This window comes from Syngnathus floridae, chromosome 7 (genome assembly GCF_059516105.1).
Source record: "Syngnathus floridae isolate MCC-2025c chromosome 7, RoL_Sflo_1.0, whole genome shotgun sequence".
Classification (NCBI taxonomy): domain Eukaryota; kingdom Metazoa; phylum Chordata; class Actinopteri; order Syngnathiformes; family Syngnathidae; genus Syngnathus; species Syngnathus floridae.
In genome coordinates this window covers 7748618-7769763 of record NC_142419.1, presented here as the reverse complement: position 1 = coordinate 7769763, position 21146 = coordinate 7748618, and the positions used below count along the sequence as shown (strand labels likewise).

At 39.1% G+C, this 21146-nt stretch overlaps 1 protein-coding gene across 9 annotated transcripts in view; it reads left to right on the top strand.

Moving 5' to 3' along the window:
- The first annotated feature begins 6229 nt into the window (after positions 1 to 6229).
- The window catches only part of elna (elastin a), a 37390-nt gene continuing 22473 nt past the window's right edge, over positions 6230 to 21146 (top strand). For 5 of the 9 annotated variants that reach the window (XM_088381192.1, XM_088381196.1, XM_088381194.1 and 2 more), the window contains exons 1-5: positions 6319 to 6603; positions 14078 to 14137; positions 14645 to 14692; positions 15493 to 15588; positions 15759 to 15785. In XM_088381192.1, coding sequence (XP_088237318.1) covers positions 6528 to 6603; positions 14078 to 14137; positions 14645 to 14692; positions 15493 to 15588; positions 15759 to 15785 — 307 coding nt within the window. In that variant the 5' untranslated portion in view covers positions 6319 to 6527. Of the gene's footprint in view, positions 6604 to 14077; positions 14138 to 14644; positions 14693 to 15492; positions 15589 to 15758; positions 15786 to 21146 lie in introns of all 9 variants that reach the window. The other 4 variants (XM_088381195.1, XM_088381190.1, XM_088381191.1 and 1 more) reach the window with 3 other exon arrangements.

Sequence of the window (21146 nt, the reverse complement as noted above, 5' to 3'; positions counted from 1 at the left end):
TCTCATTAAACATCCATATCTCTGTGCCAACATCCACATCCAGAAATGAACATGCCAACCTAAAGTTATCTGAATGTGAGAACAACAATGTGGCCAATAAAAGGTCGGGAAAAGGCCTCGGCAGCTGAAAAGTCAATGCATTTCATTGCCCTAAAAGTCACACACAATTTTGACCCGACGGCACGCACGATGACAGGTTATTACAAGAAACCTCAGCTATGGAGCCATGAAAGCTCAGTCCTCCCAATTTTGCTTTTATATTTTTGCAACACATTCCTAAAAAAAGGCACTGGCTTGACCACCATTTTAGCTCTCAGCCTGGGAGAAAGACATATCCAGCTTCCCACCTATTGATATTTCCGTATTTTCCGGACTATAAGGCGCACCTTCAATGAATGGCCCATTTTAAAACTTTGGCCTTATATAAGGCGCACCATTAATGCATCATGTCAGATTTTTAATCCAAATCAAATCATTCTCCATTTTATCTTTTTTATTTCAACTTCAGATGCAACAAATTACTTTATAATCACAAAATAATGATCCATAGTCTTTTTGATTCATGATTCATAGTCTTCAGCGGGCCACTTATGATTGATTTCATGACACAATGCCTCGGGCCATTTTAAATTTGGGAATTTGGTCCATATACATATAAGGCACACCGGACTATAAGGCGCACTGTCGGCTTTTGAGAAAATTGTAGGTTTTTAGGTGTGCCTTATCGTCCGGAAAATACGGTAATGTGACTTTACCACATTTAGGGTTGATTGCAAAAAATATGACGGCATTAGTTTCAACCTGGAATCTTTGCATTTCGACAATTTCCATTGCACGTAGAGCAGCATTCAGCAACTGACTTTAGTGGTTCTATTGTATTCATCAAATGTAATTGCTTAATTTCTCATACTAAAAACTTGTGCGGTACATTCCTTCTTCTATTGGCCCTAATAATTCCATTCAGGGGCAGCATAAGGAAGCTTTAACAATGTCAAGGAAGTGTGTTTGTCTGCATGAGGGAAATGAACGTAACACTACTTAAGCATTACCAAGAAGTGGGTTAAGCACAGCAGTCCAATTCTACCCTACAGTTTCCACACAATGTATGTTTCCAAATTGTGATGGAGCAGGAAATGTTACTGTTATCCTCTTATGATAACGTCACTGTTTTAGGAGCAAGTTTTCCCATGTCTTAAGTTACCCTCACAATGGCTTGTCACCATCGCACTTAATGACTACGATATCTTAAGTGTGTCTTTCACTGGACACCAAGTGACATGATGAAAAGCCATGTCGTCAGTGTCGAAACTGCCCAAGAATTTCTTCTCTGTTTCAGACAATCTTTGCGGTGTATCAAACATTCCTAAATCTGATAGCTTGAACCAAAAGCCTGAGAACTATGAAAAGGCTAAAATTAGACATTCGATAATTATTAAAGCATTAAATACTATGGTGTTGGGCAAATATATGCCGTCATTGATGAGTTCCATTGTATGTCAGATCTCATAACGCTTTTTCTTTTTTACATTTGCTTATGGAATTTTCTGGACTTTGTTTGATGCTTAATGACTGGGATTGACCTCATTATACAAACAAAAATGATTGGTCTACTTCAATGTAGCTCTATGATCGCATGTTTACTTGATACATGATAGATCTTAGAGTGAAAGCCTAATTCGTAACACTTAATCATAGTGAGTGTTGCGCAAACTCTAGCCACTTTTGAGGCACCCAAAGTGGAAACTTCCATCTTTCTACTTTTAATCCTAAGGTTTAATTTTGATGTGAATAAACACATTTATTTTGAAGTCCCGTTTTATGACTCAAATAAATAATTAATAATAACTATTATGACGTGCATACATTCCTTGATTCCGTGAGTTCTTTTCCTTGGACGGATATTAAATATAATCACATTTATTAAACAAGTTGGGCTCATAAGAAACTTGGATGTTCTGCTCAATTGCATTCATGTCTGTCCTGCAGGTTGTTCTTGAAAATGCCAAAATGCTCCTGCCAAAAATGAGTCACCCCGTGGCCAGGTCTGGCCCTAACAAGAACTCATCAGTTTTCCCCTGGTGCCTGATGTTCACTCCCCCATCCGGAGTCTTGTCTGGGTGATATATCACACTTTGAAAATGGGCCAGTCTGCTTGTCTGCTACTTCGCTATTCATTAAAAGAAAGTCTGCATATTTTGTGGCACGGCACATTGTCACCTGGCAGTATGTGCTTTTCCCTGCAAAGTGTCCACCTGCCAAAGACCACGGCACTGCCTCGTACGTTTCTGAAAAATTAAAGCAGTTTGCGGGAATCGTTTTCACTCGTAGATCAAAAGACTATTTGCCCACGTGGGGATGCATGAGTCCAGTTGCCAAAAAGCAGCAACCAAATTCAAATGTACCACTTGGTGGAAAGGTGACTGTGTTGAACTCAAGCTGTCCGGCAAAGTGGGCTTAATGTCACTCGCTGATAATCTGTGTGATAATTATCCAGCACAGCACTCAACAGGAAACATTCTTCCAGGGAACAAGAGCTCATTGTATAGATAGCAACCCATATGTAGAGTGTTACACAGCAATTTCCACTAATGCTAGGAGAAGTACACGACTCAGAGGGAAAACAAGGGGAAAACAACACCATCTGTACAAGTGCACTTGTCATTTGAACATGGAACCAACACAGGCATGGAAGTTCAATGTCTGTAGATGCTACTAATAAAGGTAATGTGTTTCTGTTCGAGGAGCAGATGTTGGCTCGATCCCATATGACCTCATGTTCATGCATAATACTTGTGTCAGAAAGAAAGAGTCTATTGACTAAAGAATGTTGTTTCATGCTTTACACACAAGCATAATAATGCATGCTCAATGTAAATACCAATATTCCATTACAGAAACATGACAGCCATAAAGAAGTTTAATTTATGCTGCCATAAAGTCCAGTCTGGCCTCCCCCAATCCTTCGCTGTTCCGTTTAATCAGAGCCTTTTTGACAAAACCAACATTCAACTTTGCCTAAAGGAAGGGGACCAGACTGAGCATAAGTAGCGAGCGAATGAATGAAGACAAACACTTTTCTCGTCCAGAATACACTTGCGCCTCAACTCAGCTGGTCCAATTTGTCACAAATCAAACATGGAAAGAATGGTCACATGCAGACTATAACATTTGGTCAATGCCCTCCCTGTGTTTTTGTTTCTGATTCATGATTTACTGCAATCATACAAGCTTGTTATTTCACGCAATGTTTGTGTTCGGAATGTCGTGCGGCACAAGTTGTGATTGGCTAAAAATGCGGTAACCTGCTGCAGTGGGACTTTGTGAGTAAAATGAGTTGAATTGTTTGATTAAATGTCATAAATTCTGTGAAAGTATGTAACACTTCTACAAAGTTAACAACCAAGTCTGCGAACACTTTTTATGTACTCACTCTGCCACCTTATTTGCAATTATGTCATGCTCGCTATGTTTAAATAAGGTGTCATTTATGAATGTCTCACTTATAGAAAAAAAATATCTAAATGAAACAAATTACTGCTGGAAAAATCGGATCAAAACAGAAACTTAATGCAGAATGTATGTGTAGTTATGCTAAATTCAGTGACTCGTGAATTGTGTTAAGGTAACAATATGTACTTATTTTACCTCAAAATGACATTTACTATCATTTTCATGGGTTGTAATTAAAAAAGAAATGTCCACAGTATTGGCAAATTGACACTGAATCTCCTCAAGGTTCTGTGCTCTAATTGGATTAATTCTGGCTCCATCCATCTCATCTTCCCAGTGCAGGTGGATACAACACCTGCTGGAAAAAAAAAATACCAAAAACGATGCGTGCATTACCATATTTCATTTTGGGAATTATGGCTGAAATAATTAACTGTCAGAGACTGTTGTCTAAACGTTGTGCTCTACCGCAATACCCGACAGGCCTTTAGTGGCTTCCCTAATCTGTTTTCTTTGTTCTTGACTATTTATCACTTTGTAGGAACACTTAGACTTAGCTTGGAAGTGACATATTGTCACCAACTTGTTTATCATAATTCACTATATGGAGGAGACCTAAACATGGTGCAATCCATAATCACAGTTTGAAAATGGCGAAAGTGTTTATGCTGAAAAAAATAAACAGTTGTGTAAAATCATTCCATAAAGCACAAAGATACTGCAGCTTTATATATACATAATAAATCTAGATTATGATTCATAACACAATCATCAAACAGGGTCATTGAAGTGATCTCAAATAGATTTGGAGTGTACTGGAGAAGAACTACGTGAGTTCTCACCTCATAATCAAAGTACAACACATCGTGTATTTAGTCTGAACAGTGAAGTTTTGGCTCAAATTTACATAAATCAGCATGAGGAAGTATGAACACTAACAGCGGATGCCACTACTATGACGAATGCTGTATATTTTGGAAAGCCCATCCCATTAGCTTTCGAGCAACATGGAACTCTGTCAGATTTATGTCAGTTGGAGTAATGACACTGTCTGCAACATTTGCCAGTAAAAAGTACCTCTACTCCGTCTCGTCTAGTTTAAACCCCAAAATGTTCACAAAAATATGGACAATAACATTCTTGTCAGCACTGAGGTATCTCCTGACTAACGCAAGGATTTTGAGTCGAGTAGTTGTGGCGTTTGGAATGGATGTACCAATGTACTGCTGTGACGCAATGGTGATGTAGTAAGTGCAAATTGCATATTAATATTGGAATGCTCTGTATAAATATAAAAGTGACATTTATAAATTTCACTTTGCAATACTGTACACTAGTTTATCGTCGATCAGGGAAATTCAACGCTAACGACAATCACAACTTGACACAGTACCGTTGTGGATAACTTTCCATACACTAGTAAAGTTCCCTCGATTAATCATCAGAATCAAAAATCTAATTTGTTTTACTTGTGCATCTAAGAGAACAGAAAAACAAAATTCACTTAAAATAAAAAGGACCAGTAGAGAGACAGAATGGAGAGGCCTGACACGTCACCAAAACAGTGCTCCGTTTTTTTCATATGAAAACGGAAAACGTAAGGAAAGGGGATGGGAGGGGGAAACAAGTCCCAATCTTAAGATTCTATAAGGAAGGGGCACAGTATGGGATTGGGAAAAAATAACTCTGCCACATGAATAGGAGACATAAACAACAATCACGCAAAATAATTTGTGGGAGGGGGTATTCGGGCAGGGGCAGATGTAACAGCACAGACACACTGGGCGGCGACTGTAGACTTTCAGCGTGTGCCGCATCTCCACAGCACCTGGACTGTCAATGACAGGAGCAAATAGTTTAAGCAAAAGATTGCTTTGTTATAAATCCATTTGCAAAAGTATAACAGGATGAACTGAATGTTTACAATTTAACACAAAAAGTCCAATACCTTGGAGTTCAGCAATTGTAATCCAGAGAAGATAGCCCTGATCCCATTTCTGTAAATTTCCATCGCACAATATGAGCGACAACGCCCTCTGGTGCTAAAATATAACGTGGGTGACAGCCAACTGGGGTGACAACCAACCATGTTTTCCCCTAAATAAATCAAGAGTGTCAAATGTGGGGATGAATGTATGCTCGTTTCTCATTTCATAGCCATGTAACTGCCCAAATTATTGATTTGTTTGGTTTGGGTGATACTGGTGGCTTCTGATCCTCACGCAGGTCATCAAATTCTGGCAACACATTGCACACCATGCTTTCGAAATGATTCACAAGCACAATGTGTTTATACTCCGCTCTATTGTCAGACAGTCTCTTGAGTCCTTTAAATACCACAATGGACTGAAGTCCCCCTGCCTCAACTTATGACTCTTGTTATCAGACTGACAGTTGCCATTACTGTAGCAAAATGAGGATTACAGCATGAGACAAGCAGGTTGGTGTTTCATTCATCTGGCATCCCTATCTGTGCTTGATGCCAATAGTGTCCTCACTACCTCCACGACGGCTTTTCACATGTGCACTGCCAGTCACGATGTCCCTCTCTGATTGCTGTTTCCTGGTGCCGAAGGTGACTTCATAAGGTCTCGTATTTAGTTACTTTTCCCTAGTAACAAATGTTAAGACGACAAATACAAGCAGGTGAAAATGTGAAGCCATTTCGAGAGGTAATTGTCAGGCTGTGTGTGGGTCGCTGCTCCTCAGTCTTGTAGCTGACGCTCTCAGATAAGTATGCTTTGTATCCAAGCAAGTGTTTGGCAAATAGTTCAATTCCTTCTTGATGGGGGACTTTCTCTCTCGCACAAAATGTGTCCACCCCCCCATCTCCACCCCCCCTCCTGTCCTTGCTGGCAAGAGCACTAGTACTGCTGGCAAGAGTGACCAGAATAAAAACAGCAACAACAGACAGGGAGGAGGGAAAAAAAGCAAGTGATCCATTGAAACAGAGCTTTTGCCTTCTTTGAATCCCATATCGTTCTCCTTTATTCCTCACCACTGCTCAACTTGTGTTAATTAGGTAGCGCAGAATAAAACCGGCTCATCTGGAGAGGGGTGGTGCATTTGGGAGCGAGATGGCTAACGGAAAGGTTCGGCTGCTCCTCCATGGACTCTTCCTCGTAGCGGCGATTCAGCCCACTCTGCAAGGAGGTAAGCATGTGTCACAGGTCAATGCAACTCTTGTGGAAGAGCAGGTGCAAAGCTTGTGATGTTTGCCTTTTTAAATATCCTGAGAAAATTTTAATTCTGTTTCTTTCTATGGAAATTCCTAAATTATTCATAATTGTCGCTTTTTGATTCTAATTCAACTATAAATTAATATGATCATATTCAGCATTTATGAACATTGTATATTATTATTTTTGTCTTATGTTCTGTTTACTTTGAATCCCTGGCGAGTTGTGAAATCAAACTTCAGTAGATAAACACATTCTTGTTCATACTTTCTTTTTTGGCAGTGTATCTATATACATGTTGCTAATAAGTTGAAGATGGAGGTCAGTGGTTTCCTGGCCTTCTCTTTGCTTCAATAAGTATGCTAAACACATTAAAATCACTGACAGATTGTTACAGTTAACATTTCGGCACCTACAAACAGTCCATAATTCATTCATCTTTATTTTATTTTCTGCAGTTTGGAGTAAAATGTAATGGGTATGTAAAATATTTTGCGCTTCTAATACTATGCTCTGATAACAAGTGTGCTGAATGATTTCCAAGCAAAGAACTTTGACAATGATCCAAAACTCTTGTCTCACCACTCCAATAAAGAAATTATCTCTGCATGCTTGCAAAGTGTGTCACACTGTATGCGTACTTCAAACATGCTAGGTGGATTACTACAAAATCCAGCCAAAGATGTATAATCCTGATTTAGAAGAGGATCTCTTATATATTGTATAAAAAAAAATTAGGGTAGCAGCTAATGGTTATTTCAATAATTATTTTATCATTTGATTATTTGTCGATTAATCAACGAATCGGCTGGAAAACAAGTTTAAATTTCCATCCTATCATTTGACATTGGGACGTTATTTCAAATTGACAGTTCAAAACTTCATAAAATGCACATATTAATTAATTGTAACATCTCTACAATTTTTGTCTCACTCACCGCTAAAGTAAGTCATAATCAATCCCTTGTGAATTTTTTGCGTCACTTTCTCATTTGAAATTACACGTTCATGGTCTTTTGATTCTATATCTGCTGTAACTACAGCACAGTATAATGTACATCTGCATAATCAAAAGCGTTGGATCAGAGAGGGCATTTTTTTCGGGTAAACTGGAATTTTGAATAATTGAAAAGTCCATGCTGCCTGCTCCAAAGTCAAATGGCTACCACATCATCAGTAACGCAAAACCAATCATCATTATCCTTTTAGAGCTGAATTGCTCTTGTATTGGATCTTATTTGATTGTACAGAGGATTATGTTCAAACAAATTCACAAACATAAATACTACTTGTGGCTGCTATTTCTCTTGGTGCTCTCTATATCGCAAGTCCCAGCTGACTCATTGACTGTTTTATCACCGATTTGATGCTAAACATAAGCAACAGCTGCTCCACACGCTGTTACATACTATGCAGTATTTTCTTCAGTAGTTGCTAATATTTTTGTTTGAATCCACATTTTTGTTATAAACTAAACATCATCAATGGTATCAAACATACACATTTGTAGGCAATGGTTGTAGCCCACCCCATGTATGTCGCTGTAACACATAGCAATATATCCTTGATGGACTCTCGGCCAGGAGGAAACAAGGAGAATATGTGTGTCCTCATTGACAGGTTGAATGTGCCAAGGTCTACCAAAAATTACCAGCGCCAAGTAAAAACATGCCATTTGAAAGAGTTCATTTCAAGAGCCGTTTGACTTACAGCTTATCTGTTTCAGACAGAGAAAGACATTGTGTGTGTGTGCATGCCTTTCCTCCCACTCAGTCAGTGAGTTTACTTTTCATCCCATTTTACGCCACTTTGATTTTCTTGAGCTTTCAGTCTGTCAGCCCACCAATGAAAAACAGTCGCATCACATCTAAACTAGGTACACGATCGTCCAAACCAAAATACATTGCATGCGTGTGCGCAAATGTCATATTTCAGCGTCAGTTGTTAGCTAAATGTTTTTTTTCCACTCATCTCAGTGGAGGTATGAAACGTGTGCCAATAGAGGAACTATTAAATTTAGAGGTCATCAATCATCAAGCATTTTTCACGCAGAATTCTGGTGGTCCCTCCCTTTCCCAGCAGGATTGTAAGGATTATGTGGAAACACAGCTTCCTTGACAGAGGTTCAGGCGCTCTGAATGCTTGCCCTCATCCTTTTTCTCGGGGGGTCCACATGACATTTCAGATGTAGAGGGATTAAATTGTTAGACTAAAAGAACAAGATGAATCCATATAAAGTATCTTTTTCCTGCAAGATGGCTGCTTTGATTCTTACATGGGTTTCACATCATACTATGTAGCAGGTCAAAGAGCTGTAATTATCAGTATTGGGCGAACGTATTCAAAGTCCTTGTTAAATCCACCCATAACATCATAATGCTCTCAAACCAACTCCATCTGTGTGCGCACTAAAACTAATGGGGGCGGGGATCACTGAGCCTAGTCCTAGGGTCAAGTATCTATGAATAACATGAACATTATTAGCACTCCATTGGACTTGTTTTATGTGTTCAGAGTCCTTGCACTTGCTTGAATTATTATTGAGCAAAAAGCACGTCTGAATGTTTTCCATCGACAAGTGTAAATGATTTATGATCCCCTGGGAAACAACTGAGAAAGGATTTGTTAATAAATATGTCTACTGCCTTGTTAGAAAACCATATGGTGGGACTGAATACAATATTTATTTGGATCACAAATACAAAGTATCAGGTAGATTTGGCAAGACAATTGAAAACAAACAGACCAATTAACTTTTTAATTCTTCCAGTCCTGTCTTAAACAGAAAGTTGAAATATTTAAACAGATTCCATAAAACTGAGTTGTCTTACTGACGAGTGAGCAAAATGCATTGTGTTACACGCATTTCTCGTGTTCACGTTTAGTGGGGACAAACTATAGTTTTTGGACAGTTTAATGATTGACGCAAAGTCTGCTTGCCACAATTCAGTTTACATAAGGGACAATGGGAGTTTCACAATCCTAATTGCAATTGGGCCAGTTTCACACTACTGGAAGTTGCTTTGGCTCATTTGAACCAATCACTGCAGATTGTACAGCATATCCTTGAAAAATGTGAGGGATTCCAACATTAGCTCAGGGCTTTTGGTTAATTCCCAAATCTTGATTCCCAAGGTCAGCAGTGCTTCAGGCTTTATTGATAGAGACTTGTGAATCCAGGTCTCGATCCAATTTCGGCTTGCGTGAGAGGCGGCCACAATTTATTGGATCCAAGTGATGCACTGGGATCACAGTGCAAATCAGGTCCACTCTGCAATCAGAGAAACCATTATCAGAGATCACAAAACTAGTTTCTCTCTTCTGCCTTCAAGTGCTGCATTTACAAAGGCATTTCAGTTTGATGACGTGTAGCGGCTCTGTGACTTCACTCCTGTGGCCAGGAGCCTGCTTAAAAGCCTTGAATGGCTTGGCTTGGCTTGGCTCTTGTGAAAGAACTGCTATGAACATTTATTTCTGCTTGGCACTAGTTCTATACTGGGTAAGTCCTGGTGGATTTAACAATTTTATCCAGAGTATTCAGTTTTACATTAAAGCTAATGTCCTCTGGCTGAAATGTCTACGGTAGTAGCCAGAGGCCATTAAAATTATGGCAAATAGATTTTCTTACCGCCATGACTACTGTGAAAGGTGTTGTAGGGTTCAGGCCGGTGCTTTGGACTGAGCTGTTTTCATAGTGCATTATCGTTTATTATATCTAGTTATTGGGCTCTGCTTATATTTTTTTACATTGCTTGTGCACTAGGCGTAAAAACTGGCCCATCTTCATTTTAGTGCTGGGACTTATCTAGTTTAGTGTGTTTGGGAATTTGGCAGACTGTGATACACCATGCTGCGTGTTTTTCTTTTACACGTTCCCAGCACACAGTTTAGTGACAGAATTTAGAAGAGAATTTAGACCAGTACGTCCACTGTAGCTAATAAATTGGAATTGAATATAAAAACCTGCTGTGTGAACGCAAGATCAAAAGTGTCCCCCTTCAGGTTCAATTAAGACCGCGTGAACCAACACAAATCACCTGAACACCACCATGACGTCCACTTTTCCAGCGCGTGGCTTATACAGATCCTCTGTCAGAATGTAGGCTCAGGTTAAAGTGTTACGATAAGATGAGTGCGTACATTTTTGGAAGATTACATGTTCCTCACACCGTCACCCTTCCTCACCCAAGAGGCAATAGAAGGGGTGACAAGATAGCAGCACAGGACAGCTGTCACATGCTTGTTAATGTAAGACTGCCAGGATCCACACAGTTGATACAACTGCTGTTGCTCAGCTTTCAGATATTTGAGTTAAATTATTCCCTCATGAGACTGGATTTTTGAATCAGAATGAATAGCGTCCAAAATCTTTTTGTGATTAAAACATTTTATTTTGAATCTGTAAACTGGCTGCATACATCAAGTGACAGGTGTTAGTTTTCCTAATAACGTGGACCCGGGGGTTTACTGTTTATGCACCGATTTGGCCGAAACAATTAGAAAGAATGCTGTCATTAACTTTTGTGAGGTCGCCCGTGTGAGCAATGTGCATGTGTTTTCTCTACTATTTTTTTAGGCAATATGCAAACAGTTCCATCAGCTCTTTGAGCTATTTAATACATGAGCAGTTATTGCACAACCGCAGCACAGTGTGGTGGAAGTAGCCCATTACACTCACTAGTTTGTTTTTTAAATGAAGGAAAAATTGCACTCTTAAAGGTCACAGAGAGCAATTGTGAAAACTGTCATTAACATGGGAGGAACTACGGAAAAAACGTGTCATTGCTATGACTTCATTCCAACACAAAGCAAGTTGTGACTTACAATTTCCTAACCCCTTTGCTAGTCATTCATTATGTGGACCCTTAATACTGCAGTACACACCTCAGGTACCTGCAAAGTCGAGTAAAACATTCTTCTCTCAGTTATTTTTAAGTCATCTGTGATCAACCCCAGTTGACCGCGACCTTATTCAGGATAAACGTCAGAGAAAATAGAATAATCAAATAATCATTGCAATCTTGATGTTGTGTTATCGTAGGCAATTTTTCAATCTTGAAGGAACAATTTAGATTAGTTTACAGCGGTCCAGTTGTTTAGAAAAGAATTCATCAAACAACCCTGGAACAAGAACTTAGCCTTATAAGATGATCACCAAGATTTTTAAGGGCAGCATGACCCAAAAGCACATGAGTAACACATGGCCCTTACAACCCTACAATAACTTCCAGATAAGATCACTTGTGGGAATTTTGTCTTAAGTGGTTAAATTGTTTTTCCCCAACATTATTCGTTTAAGCAGCACTAACGTTCCAAGACATCTCTTGAATAATTCTTGATCGATGAAAGAGCGTTGTAATCTGATTGCTCATATACGTACATTCTTATGCAGATTAGGTTCAATGGCGGTAGACGATGGACTCGGTGCCCTCTGATTTTGGCACAGTAGCTCATAACTGGAGGAAAACTGGGGCATTCCCTCTTTCCTCACGAGCAAAACCCAGACAGGAAATCCTTCTGATTGTGTGACGACGGAACAACCTCTCCACCCCGGTTGGGTGGTACCTGCACCTGACACATCTGTCATGGTGGCAGTGGAACACACATACACACGCACTAGCCGCACGTACACCACTAAAACTTTAGAAACATCTGAAAAATGTAGACCAGGAATGAGCAACCTTAATGGGGCCAAAATGTGTCATCAGTGCAACCGCGTGTCTATACGTGCGTGTGTGTGTGAGGGGGCATATAGGACCATGCACTTCCTTACCAGACGTATAACACAAATTCTAAATAGGACAAAATGTTATTTCTATATTTTGTATTTTACCCAGATTTTCTTGGATTTTTTTAACCCCAATCTTTTTCCCATGGAAAACATACATATATGACTTAAGTTGAATGTTCATCAGCATTTTGGGGCGTCCACTCAGTATTGCCCATTCCTGATCTAGCTACAAGAGCTGCATAAAAAATCCTTCCTTTAAAATAATGATGTTCAGATGTTCATCGAACTTTATTGTTATAATTTTCATTTTTAGTATAGAGCATCACTGCTCACCATTTTTTTATATTTTCATTGCATCAAATTATTATTATTATGCATTATTGTCCTTGCAGAAGCAGAATGTAATACGGCTCTTGTAAACTGCTTAAATTGCATATAGGTGTACCTAACCCGTGGCCTATAAGTCTATGTGATTGTTGAAATAAGGTAATTTTGTCAAATTGTTCATATAAATTGCACTATAAAATACAAGTAATTTGTACTGTAGACATACGTACATTTCTCACTAAAACTATGAGAAAGTGTATCCAAACCTTTTTATGTGCACTCATTGTGGTGCCTAGACAGAAGAATAACGTCATCAGCTGTAACAAACATAATCTTTATTGTAACCATTTTCAGTTTGTGTTCTAGTTCCTTCACACCACAAACTTCTCAGTCTCCTTTTATATATTAGCCACTTCAATAATTGTCTCAAGTGCTCACATTTTTCTCCTAACCTCAGCTGTAAGAATAAAAAGAATATTGATGTTATTATGGCAGAAACATTAACTACTTCAAAACTTATTATGGAAAGCCCTCTGCAGTGCCTTGGATCATGTTTACATTTTTGGACTTTTCTTCTGGCACTTTTCGGTGGCTTATGTCATACATTTTCAGACACTAATGCCTTGTAATGTTCCTGCACGCCCCCGGTCATGCACACGAAGCACAAAGCACGGCGTTCACACAGTATGCGTTAATAAACACACAAGTGCCTTTGACATGTGCTTTTAATTAATTGGCCTCCTAGCGAATGTTAAGGACCATTAAACAAAATCACTGTTCTGCACAGCACAACTCTCTGCGTTGTGTTATGTTTGTGGTGATACAAACCAGCTTTCTTCTTCACAACATTGAACATTGTAACATAGGCCTGAGCTCACCAGTCCCTTTGGATTTTGTCCTTAGCAGTCCCATAACAAAAAGCAACTTTTTTTTTTCCATTCTCCTATTCTGTTAGTCGTGTTGTTTTCCCCTGACCCTCGAAGAAATCAGATGAGAAAGGAGGCCAGGGGTGCCGCAGGTGGGGGCTGACGGGGTCGGCTGTAGAACTCTCTGAAATTGACTCTTCCAAATGCAATACCTCATCTAAATGAAAACTAACATTATCTCCTGAATGTTGTCTCATTTCGATACAAACCTTTTTATCTTGATCCTGACAAGAGCTGTTCATTTTTAATGTAAGCCCCTCACAGTGCATGACCTGAGATAAACTTCATTTTAATGTCTGAGTCAAAAATGATAAATGCATTTGGGGATATGTGTTTATAATGAATGGGGTCATTGAATGGTCAGATGTACGGTTTCCAGTTTTGTAATGAAATGTTTCAATCGTTGCTATCAAACACACGGAGGTGACCGAGATTGACCTTTGCTATGCTTCTGTGTGTTGCAGGCGTGTATGTACCACCTGGTGCAGGCATAGGCACTGGACCAGGAACTGGATTCTTTCCAGGTAACAAAAGCTTCCAAGTCTACTTTAGAATCATAAACTACACCAGCCATAACTCATGGCAGCTAAAACATGCTGCTGCTGCGGGTCAGACATTTTACCACGCTGATGCATACATATAAAAAAAAAAAAAGAATTTAATAAAGCATGAAAGTGAACTACAACTCAATTAAATGTAATATAGGCGTATAGTTTCATGGAAATGGTTTGGCAATGTGAGATATGGTTCTGCAAAGCCACAAAAACTCATTTTTTCCCTCTCATGATATACCGTTTACAATTACACTCTGCCAGTGCACTTTCTTGGACTGATAACTGCACTGGCCACACATTGTGACATCTGTTTGTACTTGACATTCTTGACATATACCCAATAGTAAAAATATATGGATGATCAAGTTCTGAAAAAGTCTGTCCCGACAAACAGAAATGAACCATAAACCGTATTTGTTTGTTACATTTTACATCCAGACGAGGTATAACTCAAATATATAATATTTGGTTTAAAAGGGTCTACGGGAGGAGTGCCCGCCGGCTATAAACCAGCTAAAGCAGCAGGTGAGTGGAATAAAACATTTATGCTTTTTCTCCTTCAGAAGTTTGATTTCATGTTTGGTTTCATATTTGGACCCAATTCTGAAGGAAGATTATATATTTTTATGGTTACTTTTTTTTAATGTATCATATAAGAAGCAGCACCTTGAGATAAACCAACAATATTATTGGCTGCACAGTGCCATCATGGTTCATACTGTCACCGCAAAGATCGAAGATGTCGGCAGTGTGGTTTTAATCCCTGAGTGGTTTGATGCTGCATCATACATGATAAGAATAAGAGATGCTTATTCTTTCTCAGGGGGTCTGTGATGTTCTCTGAAGAGCACTGCCCTCCATCTAGCTAATGCAATTGCCTCAGGTGAATGTCTTGCTAATTTCACACTTGCGGTATCGAGCAAGTTATGTGACTCAGGTGCAGCACAATCTGAGAAGTTAATTGCTGGAGCGTGTTTTTGAACTCACAATGTTAAATAGAACAGATGTGATGAGAAAAAAAACACATCCACACAGAAACAAAGCTGGATTCCTGTTTGGAAGTTCAGTTTCAGATCAAAACAGCTTCATTGAGGTCAAGTCTGGAGAAACAAATTGGGATCCTGTGTAATGTCACTATAAGGAGAGAATAATTATTTTTGAAAGGATATTGTGAAAGAACTGAATAGCGCAACCACAAATGTTAATAAGCCTGATTAATCAGGCCGCACGCACAGTTTTCTCCAAAGTACAAAATAAGAACAATGACATGATGTTAGAAATACTGACTACAGAGCGCTCGGTGTCTGTTCGACCTTGTCATTTAGGTGGTTATGGAGGTGGCGGGCAAGGCGGCGTCCCGGGAGGTCTGGTGCCAGGAGGTGTTGGACAGACTGGATTTGGTATTGGAGGACTTGGAGCAGGTAGGGAAAAAACATGAATTAATCAGCAACAATCTGTTGCCAGTGCTCATGAAAAGTTAGTGCTAATATGATTAATCTTAACCTACTCTAATCCTTAGTGCTTCACTTCGTGGAGTTGTAAGGTAGATGGGCTAAATTATTAACTGCATCTTTTTTTAAACACATTGTAGGACAAGGTGGAAAAGGACCTAAACCAGGTAAGCTTAAACAATTAATGGAACAAAGATGCACAGAACACAATATTAGGTACACTGATGCAATCTGAGATTCAATATGCTCGTACGATGTTAAGAATTCTTAACATTTTTCATATTTGAGAAAATCTTTGTTTTTTTCTCCTTTCTTATATTTTGTCTCCCTTATTGCATTCCATGAGGGCGTCACATTATTAAAAGAGAAGACAAAAGATAACAGTAAACATAAGTAAATAAATGTCATTCCAAGAGTAAGCATTACTATCTTAACTCATAAAATCATGATACAGGTCTTGTATTTGGCTCTCATTGGTTTGTGCACTGGCACCTTATGTTGTATGTTTGTTTCAAGAAAACCTTGGTGTGAGATTTTAATATTTGGGCAAGTGACTGACGACCTGCATGTGATGTTCTTCACTGACCATATAACTGAGTCTAAAAGCTTTATGTATTGTACTTTGGTTGAGTGGGAGTTTTCTCGACCATTTACAGTGAATTTATTGTCACCCAGTGTTGCAGCTTTAGTTTGAACGTTCTAGGAATTTTGATTAGGTGAGGCTTTACATAATATCGTGCTGTTGCATTAGTGAGTGATGATTAGCAGAGCATAACCGAGCATCCACGCCTGTTGAACAATGGTGCCAGAGGACTGACGATGTTTTTTTACCGTCGGTCCCCGACAATATCTGGAAACTTCAGAGTTGAAATTTGCTACAGCCCTTTTCTTCAGTAATGAACAATAAATATTTTTGTATTTTTGTCTACACTTCACCGGTAGCTTTAGCGACTTTTGGCCGTCGTTTGATTTCCGCAAGCACTTACTGATACAATCTGAGCATACCTCTATGTGTTCGGACAGATAAGGAAGCGAGCAATGTCGTACAGGCCTGATAACAGAATGGCCCCTCTGGAGTGCCACACCTCAGTCCTCAACCGAGATTGGCAGGGCCGCCACTTTTTGGAAATGACCTCATTTCCAGTGCTGTATTACATGGAAGTTGATTTTGGCAGGGATTATATGGAAGGTATTGGCCAAGACTTTTCATACATTTAGGTCATGCTACCGTTAGTACGATGACAACTAAAATGCATAACATTTAACAAATATTCAGTCAAATTGATTTTCAGTAGAACATCCAGTGAACTATCTGTTCTGTCGTGTTGTTCAACTTTCAACATGTTTTTCCAGTGAGATCACTAACTGAAATAGTCTTTGCCAGCTAACATGATTTTTTTTTTTTTTTTACATGGAACAGTAAAACTAATGTAACCATCGTTTAATAAAACAGCTGTGACCAGTGGGGAGTGCACCCCACCTCTCGTCCACAGTCAACTAGCACTTGACACTTTGTCACAATTGCATGCTCAACGTGCATCTAGGTACACTTTGATTTCATTGTCACACAAAAAAAAACATTTTTATTGAAAACACTGCATCATAGGTTGCTTGCTGCTATGCCTCAAAGTCACAAAACAGTAAAAAGAAGTCACAGGGTTCAAAATGTAGATTTGTTGTCAGATAGAGAACATTGCTGGCCCCAGATTATTTACATTGTTCATTTGTTGTCAGACAGAGAACATTGCTGGCCCTGGATTATTTACATTGTTCTTCAAATAAAATGGGCACTTTCCAGGTCTGATTTTGGTTTTTATTATCTTGTTTTTGTTGTTAGCCTTTGTTTTGAAACTCGAGATATATTGTGTTGCTTTTCAGTTTGCAGCTGTTTAATGCGTAGTAAATAAAAGACAGGTATTGCATCAATTTGGGTTGCATGAAAGAATAGTAGTTTGCATGTCTGTCTCAAAGTTCTGAAGTTAGGAGGTAGAATTTCAGCTACAGCCTTCCTGGGTGGAGTTTGCATGTTCTACCTGTGCTTACTTCCGTTTGGTTTGATTCATTCCAAAAATGCATGGTTATCTTTATTGAAAACTAAATTGTCCATAGGTGTGAAAAATGGTTTAGCTATATGTCCCTTATATGTGATGGACTGGCACTAAAGTTACCTGGGATAGGCTCCAGCTCACCTCTGACCCTAATGAGGATAACTGGATGGATCATGTTTTGATAACTTGACCACTGCAATTGCCATTGTAGCTTCGTAACTAACTGTTCTCACGGTTTGGCATGCAACAACACTTGCAATTCATACGAGGTTTGCTATTTTTTGGTTCTTTCATGAATGGCAGGCTTTGTCGAAACATTTACAATAAGTGATGAAACCCTGACATACTGTACCTGTGCACATTGAAAAATGTTCCAATCATTTTTTTAACAACAGTGACACTGCATTCCACTGGCAAGCTCCATGTTTGACCTGGACTATTATGCAGGGCAACAGCTGGTGAAGTGAGCCAGCGTGACTATGGAGAATTTTAACATAGCTGCATGCAAAAACTTGTAAATGTCACACAGCTTTGACCCAGGAGGAAATCTTCTTTTGATGAGCAGCAACTATACGCCATCATCTATCCTGTGTACTTTCAAAGGTGGATTCAATCGATGTTGCCCAGAATTTGTCAGTTGCAGCACTCTGTCTTTTTCAAGCAGTGAGACGAGGTAATAGGATTAAGTTTTTTTTGCAAAAAAATTAAAGGAAGATACTGTAAAGACAGGAAATTGTGTGACATAATCAGACTGACCGTTAGTGGAAGACTCTAGTGTTAACAGGCATATGCACTGTCACTTCTAATCATGGGTTAAATTGGATTTATTTTCAGTGGTTACAGTCATCTTTGAACCAAATTGTCAGGAACCCCTGATTGGGCCCTTTCAGTAGGATTAATAGTGTTCCAGTGTTCTTTCATTAATGTAACAAGCATGTTGCTCAAGAGCAATGCCTCAATGGCACATTCCCAATTTGTATATTTTAGTTCTGTATCGTGGTATTGGTCAGTTTTTGAACCTCTGATCTCCAAGTCAATTTTTAGATTCTAACATTGTGAGCCCATTCACACTTACATTTCCCATTTTTTGTAGTCGCTGATATCTATAGCCTGTAGCAGTTTATGACAGGTAGAAAGTCAGCCTTTTATGACTTTCGTTGTGTAAATGCTGGCTAGAGCAACGCAGTGTCACAAAACATCAGGTCAAAAATGGCATGAGTTGTTACATCTGGAATCTGTTTCATTTCAGACTTCCCTGCTGAGTTTATACTGTAGATGGCTCAAATCAAATATAGTAGTCAACACAGTTTGAACTGTACTACTGTGCTCAAGTCGTTGTGATCGTCATTCTGTCAATTTTGTTCCAGAGCACCTGTTTCAATTTCTGAACCGACTGGCTCATATCAAGATAAATTTTTGAAGAAGTATGATACATTTTTGCCATTTTAGCTATGGGCTGAGCACAAGAACAGTGGGGGGAAAGGAAGAGGGAGCCTGAAAGCAAGGATAATGAGAACTGGCAAGGACAGGAAAACTGCATACGTGAACCGTTTGATGCAGCTTTACTTCTGCAGATGTCAACCACAATAATTAGCATAATATTAAACTGTTGCTTTTCTGGCAGTGTCACTGAAAATTGAAATTTACTCCTTTTGCCAAACCTCAACTCTTGCTTTGGAGCATTCACAGGTACAGCAAACCAAATGAAATGATCAGATCACATACCACAACACTTGCACATAATCCCCTTGCAAAAAGACAGCCGGCTAGAGATGAGCTGCGGAATGTTGCGCCAAAAAATGGTCTTGGCCAGGATGCAAGTCCCCTTGAATGTTTTTCATTAGTGCATCTCAGACCTGTGCACATGTGAATGCATCTGACTGACATCTTACGTTGCCCAAATTTCTTCTTGATCCTCACAGGGCTCATAATTTGTCAGCACATCTGCTCATAGAGACACATCCATAGTGAATTATGTTGAGGACATAAAACAGAATTCTAGGATTTGACTTAAGCAGTGCTGAGCCACTAATCGGAATGTCAAGCACAGACTCTCGTGCAGTATTTTGTACCTTATATTACTATAACATCAATCCGCCTTGAACTACTTTTATAGGATTTTTCATGGAGTTCAAAGGACAATATAGTACAAGGAATTTAGTAAATTTACTGTCTAAATTTTTCTGTAATTTTCCCATTTGTCAGGTTCCAAAAACAGCTCACAGTCGGCATAGCAGCTCATTGCAAAAGATGTTTCCTAAAATGTTTTCTTGAGTGATGTCATCAGATTTTTTCGCATCTCCATAATCTTTGCCAATATTGCCAAGAAGTATTGAAATTGCAAAAGAATAAACATTAAGTTGTGGCTTTTATTAGTTTTTGTTTGTGACTAATCAGTTTTGCATGCTACACATCTTAGCCTGATCTACCCTGTGTGAGTTGATGAGCTATTCCTTGGCAAAGTCAAGTGAATCTTCCAGCTTTTGTTTTCCAGTAAGTCTGGAGTATGAACCTCTGTCCTTGTCCATCTGGCAATATTGTCCCTGGGTTGTTTAGACACAGATGGAGTTTTGTTTTGCTTTTCCTCTCCTTTCTGCTTTTTTAAATTGTAAATCAAAACCCACAACTGGCTCAACTCCCCAGTCAAAACTATTGGACCTTTTGATTTTTAAATGAGTGTTATGAACTACAAAGGCAAAATGCAAATGAAGGCAAATATTTAGATGACAAAAATGTACACAAAGCCATCGGACTCTGGCCAAGGTTTACAGTTTAGTGAACCATTCCATTGTCTACAGCAACTGTAGTTGCACATTGCACATGGGCTCTCATGTTAGTTTGGCAGCTAAGATATGAATCCTATTAGTACTCTAATTTTTAACTTGTTCCAAAGTAATTTTTCAAACTGAGCATTTAAAATACATGTTTGAGGCTTTGGGCTATTATATTCTTCTTCTGCATAGTAACTGAGCTAAATGAGGCAGAGTACAGGTGAATGTTGTCTAATGCACATGCACCAAAAAAAAAAAAAAGGCTCAAATAGCTATTTTTGTGCACTTCAGATTTGTTTGTACTCGGTGCCCCTCGATTCTCTGCAATTGAGTAGTGACCAGTACAAGTCGTCTGTCTTTCACCCCAAGTCTGTTGGGATTGGCTCCAAGCTCCTGAATAGATGGGTAGATTGAGTCTCTCTGCAGGCACAACAGATACAAAACTCACAATGGAATCTCGCATGTTTCCATCGATTCCTCAGCTTTTAAAAAGGTTAACAGGTTTAGGATCTTTTAACCTTCCGCAGCCAATCAAGGTGTCATATTCTTTCACCATTCATGATATAATTTATCTTTTAAATACTTTCACTTCGTAGTATTCTCTTCTCAATGATTTCAGCAGTGACATGCAACAGATGGCTGGTTGCACCGTGTTCGCAACTTTTCCTATGACGCAAGAACTTGCAAAATACTTTGGAGCCTGTGCATC